We start from the raw sequence: 4,722 nt of genomic DNA on the forward strand, positions 1-4,722 counted from the left end.
GTCTTTAACAATCTTTGTTTCATTACAAAAAATGTCTCAGAACCACACATTTTTTGACACAAACTTTTGTGAATTTCAATTAAAAATAAGAATATTTACTCTTTTTTTTTCAAAATTAAAATGAAATTTCCTGAATACGCAAATTTCCATTAAAGCTGGTCTTCCTGTCAGTTTGTCTTTCATTTCCCAGCTCATATGTGTTTGTTTGAGGTGGTGGGGGGAGAAGAGGAAAAATAAGGAGTCAACTTCAGCAGCATGTCGCTGAGGAGACCCTCTCCAAGGTGCTGAAATCTGCTTCCCCAAGCATGCGTCACGTGACCTCAGCCAGCTCTGCCGAGCTCAGCACCGAGCCCGCTGCTGGTTTCTGGAGACTTCATGTGAGAAACAGACCTCAAACCCTGCTTTTCCTCTCATCTGGCTCCATCCCTCTTTTCCTCCTGTTTTTTTTTTTTTTTGTTTGTTTGTTTTTGTTGCACCCACACGATGGGATGATGAGGAGCTCAGACGCGCTCGGAGTATGACAAAAAGCTTTTTCAGGATGCTGGACTGGTGTTTGTGGCTCTGCAACTCCGTGTTTTAGGCAGATGCCAGCGCGGTGAATGCGTCGGACAGAGTGCACGAGCCTGCAGCCTGAGGTCCGCATTGGGGACAGTCAACATCTCGTCTTTGATTCTTTGACTTCAGGAGGATGTAACCACCGAGCCTGCCTCCCCAATTAAGAAGATGCAGAAGGGAATACGACTCAATGATGGTCATGTCACCTATCTGGGGCTTTTGGCGAAGAAAGACGGCACGAGACGAGGGTGCTTGAGCAAAAAAAGCTCCGACAACACGAAATGGCACGCAAAGTGGTTCACTCTGCTGCAGAACATGCTCTTTTATTTTGAGAACGAGTCCAGCTCTCGACCCTCGGGATTGTACTTGTTGGAGGGATGCATCTGCGACAGGGCGCCTTCACCCAAACCTTCACTGTCAGCCAAAGAGTGTTTGGAAAAGCAGGTAGGGGATTGGATTGGGGGGGGGAGGGGGGGCATACCACACATATTCACAAGCTCTGCTCCCTGCAATGGATAAAAACTAGGCTTTAAAAAAGTGTCAAATTAGCCCCTGAGCTGCAAACAGCCTCTCATTTCCAACAACGCGCTCTCCTCTCTGCTCACACGATGACCTCGAATTCACTGCAGCAGGAGAGCTGTCAGATCCCTTTTTGTTGCACGTTATGTAATTCATGCACGGCTCTCACGGTGAGAGAAGAAGAATAAAAACACCTAGTCGTGTTGCAGCAGACGCCATGTGCAGCAAACCTGTTCCTCGTTTCTTTCTTTTGTTCAGTCTTTTTAAAACTACTTTTTTTTTGCGATGCGTAAAAGCTGGATTGGTGCCATTTGCATTCTGCAAATTGTTTGCTTTTGACTCGCAGTCGCGTTTTTTGACGTTTTTATGTTGGGGGTGGTGGGAGGGGGGTTGTTAAAGCACAATGCACCCCCCCTCCTTATCACCACCACTCTCAAATAAAACGACAGAAAAAAATGAAAAAGTTGTGGCTTCAAGGTTTCCATCTTGTGGTGAAAATCGTATTTACAGTCGATCCTCAGGAAACAGCAGTGATCAGTCTGCTCAGGTGACCTGGATCAAACGCAGCAGTCTGGAGTGTTGCATTTTCATAATAGCCAACATCCTGTCACATGCATGTCATTGTTGCAGTCTATAAATAGCCTCCTTTGTGTTTATAAATCATAAATGGTCAAAACTGATTTTGTTGCTCCTAAATCAGAACCCCAAGCAAGAGGTTTGTGAACGCTCTGTTGTTGTGAGCACGATGCTGCTCTGCTGAGATATTTCCTCTGCTGCCTCCCTTTCTCTGTGCCTGACTCTGTAGGTAGGGCTGCAGTCCAAACTGAGACCAGACTCAAACTGTGAACAGCTGCCCTCGTGCTGACAAAGCAGAATGCGACACACCGCCGTGCTCTCAAAGTTGCATCCAAAATACCTACTAGAAAAGCATTTTTATCTTGAGAACAAAAGGGGTGTTTTGTTTCCGCAATGAGCTGTTTCACTCATCAACAGCTCTGCCATCTTGCATATGTTGACCACGCTTTGTGCTGAGTCCAGACTGCACTGAGAGATGCTCAAGAATCTAAAAATATAACGCTTTTCCAACATCCCCTGTGGTTTTGTGCAAATGTTAGCATTGCTGAAACTCTAGATTACGTATAACTTCATTGTTTTGTTTTTTTTATGCGGTGACTGGGAAAATGATCATGCTTGAGCCAAAGGTTTCTATGACAACCCTTATTTGCATCCTAAAGAATGATGCAGTTGGAAGAGGCGTGATGACAGAGAGAGTCAGTGCATCGCTCTTATTAATGGGAGCACTATATCCAAGCTAAATTTGTTTCTTGCGGTACCTTTGAGGGCTCCGAGTCCAATTGTAGAAAAAAACAGCTTGTTCTCATCGAGTAACAGATTCACTTCGACCAGGGACGCGTAGAGCTACAAGCTGCACTGTAAAACCAACAGACATGGGTAATACTGTATGTGGGAGTAAAATAAGACTTGCTGTGGCCGTGGAGTTTGTAAGGGAAGGACAGATTTTAAAATAAAAGCAGATGCATGTTGAAAAACTGGAAACAATGAAGTGCAACATTTGATCTCTGTATGTGTCAGAAATTGTCTTTGCAGCAAAGCAACAAGGCTGTCATAGACAATCTTACAAACTTTATGGAGCAATGAAAATAAATACTTATTTAACCCATTTCTGCTGCACAGGAAGACAGAAGGCTTTGATTCAGATCAGCAAAGAATCCTATTTTATTAACATGACAAACAATAATGTTGTAATGTGATCTTTAAAACAGATGAGTGCCTCACACCTTGCTCATTCTAGGATTTTAAAGGAAAATTCAACAACATGCTTTATTGCCAAATTTCATTTGAATAATGGATGAATTCTTATTACAAGTAAAAGACATGAACAGTTGTTTGCAAGTTGACACATCTGCAGCTCAATGTCTGGTTTAAATCAACTCATCTGGAGTTGTCCATAGTTCAAGAAGGTTTTGAGCTTTAGAGCTTCATATTTTAGATCTTTTTCAAAACACAACTCTGATTTGAGTTAAAAAAATTATTCAATTGAACATTTGCAGGTTGGCACTAAAATCCTGATGATGTTTCATTAAAGTTTAACTTGAGATCTCAATGGCATCTTAGCATTAGGGAACCCTCAGGGCCTTCAATGCTTTCAGAGAAGGCCTAAAAGCTCAGCACATATGAAATGTTATGCTTGAATTTTTAATTTAATGTTTATTTTATACTTTGTATAAAATAAGTACATTCAATGTAGTTTTAGTATTTGCTAATGCTTATTAGTTTTTGTAAACTACTTTGCAGTTAAACAAGAAACACTTTTTAATTCAAGAAAAGTATTAGATCAGATTCTTTTAATATTTTATCTCCAGACAGAAAAACATGTTTGAAGGTTCTCCATCATGGATCAGGACTTCACCGTCAGGAGAGAAGGTGGAGCTCAGCCAAAGTCTCCTCAGGATGAGTTTGTTTAAGAACTGACAGGAAAAGTAATCAATCGCAAAATTGAAGCTTGGTCCCCCGTGTTTTGGTGGTCTCACCAAAACGCAGGGCTCGGAGCCTTTGAGTAAGCTTTGCAAGGTGTTTTACCATACCATACCATACCATACCATACCATACCATACCATACCATACCATTTTATTTATAGAGCACTTAAAACACCTACAAGGCCAACCAAAGTGCCATACAGACAGAACAACAGACAACACACGAAGCAATATACAAAATGAAGTAAATCAAAAATATAGACATAAAATCGATGCAGATAATAAATATGACGACAAACCAGTGTGGAGCGTACAGGTTCAAAACACAGATCTTCTGGTGTTGAAAGCTACTGAATAGTAGTGAGTTTTATTTATTATTTATTTATTTATTTATTTTTGGTGGGGGGTGACTATGTGAAGAGTTGTGATGCGTTAAACTGCAGTCTGTACATTCAAAAATCCACACTGAAATTGTAGTTGTTCAAAAAACAAATAAATAAATAAATGTGAAATAGCACATTCAAGTTGACATAAATAATTTTTAATTTTACAGTCTTAGTTACATGATGACATTTTACAAAAACTGTAAATTCTGCATGTTACTGTTAAACCTGAGTGTGAACTACTTAAATTACATGTTGTACTTGAATGCAAGCAAATGAGTATGTCTCTGTGCCTTCTGGGTAATCTGAAATGAAATGGGTGGATTTTTTCAAAGTCAAAGTTTCTTTATTTGTCATACACACCACATGTGGTACAAGTGGTGGAACAAAATTGTGTACACAAGGTCCCAGTTACATCCAACATAGTATAAATTGTAAAGAAAACCAGTAACAAGATCCAAGATATGAACTAAGAAAATATGTTAAGCTAAGAATACATTAAGCACTACTAGTACAAAAACAATACACAGAGCAACAGCAGCACGAACATGAGTCTGTGTGAGCAGATGATGACTAATGAACACAGCAGCTTTTTCAGGTTATATGTTCAGATTTTATTTTTATTTTTGTTATTCATTTATTTATTTTTATGATTTTTTTTTTTATATGTTCAGATTGGTTGTCTTTGAGTTAGGCTGGCATTTATTTTCAGGCTGTTGTTAGTGACTGTAAAAAAATTATATATATATATATATATATATATATA

General features: G+C 39.5%; 1 protein-coding gene across 1 annotated transcript in view; it reads left to right on the top strand.

Annotated features, from left to right (window-relative positions):
- The first annotated feature begins 644 nt into the window (after positions 1 to 644).
- rasgrf1 (Ras protein specific guanine nucleotide releasing factor 1) overlaps positions 645 to 4,722 on the top strand; it is a 42,318-nt gene continuing 38,240 nt past the window's right edge. The window contains exon 1 of the mRNA XM_037682889.1: positions 645 to 999. Within this exon, the coding sequence (XP_037538817.1) occupies positions 724 to 999 (276 nt within the window). The 5' untranslated portion in view covers positions 645 to 723. The remainder of the gene's footprint in view (positions 1,000 to 4,722) is intronic.

Source organism: Nematolebias whitei, chromosome 10, assembly GCF_014905685.2.
Source record: "Nematolebias whitei isolate Nwh7 chromosome 10, NemWhi1, whole genome shotgun sequence".
NCBI lineage: Eukaryota > Metazoa > Chordata > Actinopteri > Cyprinodontiformes > Rivulidae > Nematolebias > Nematolebias whitei.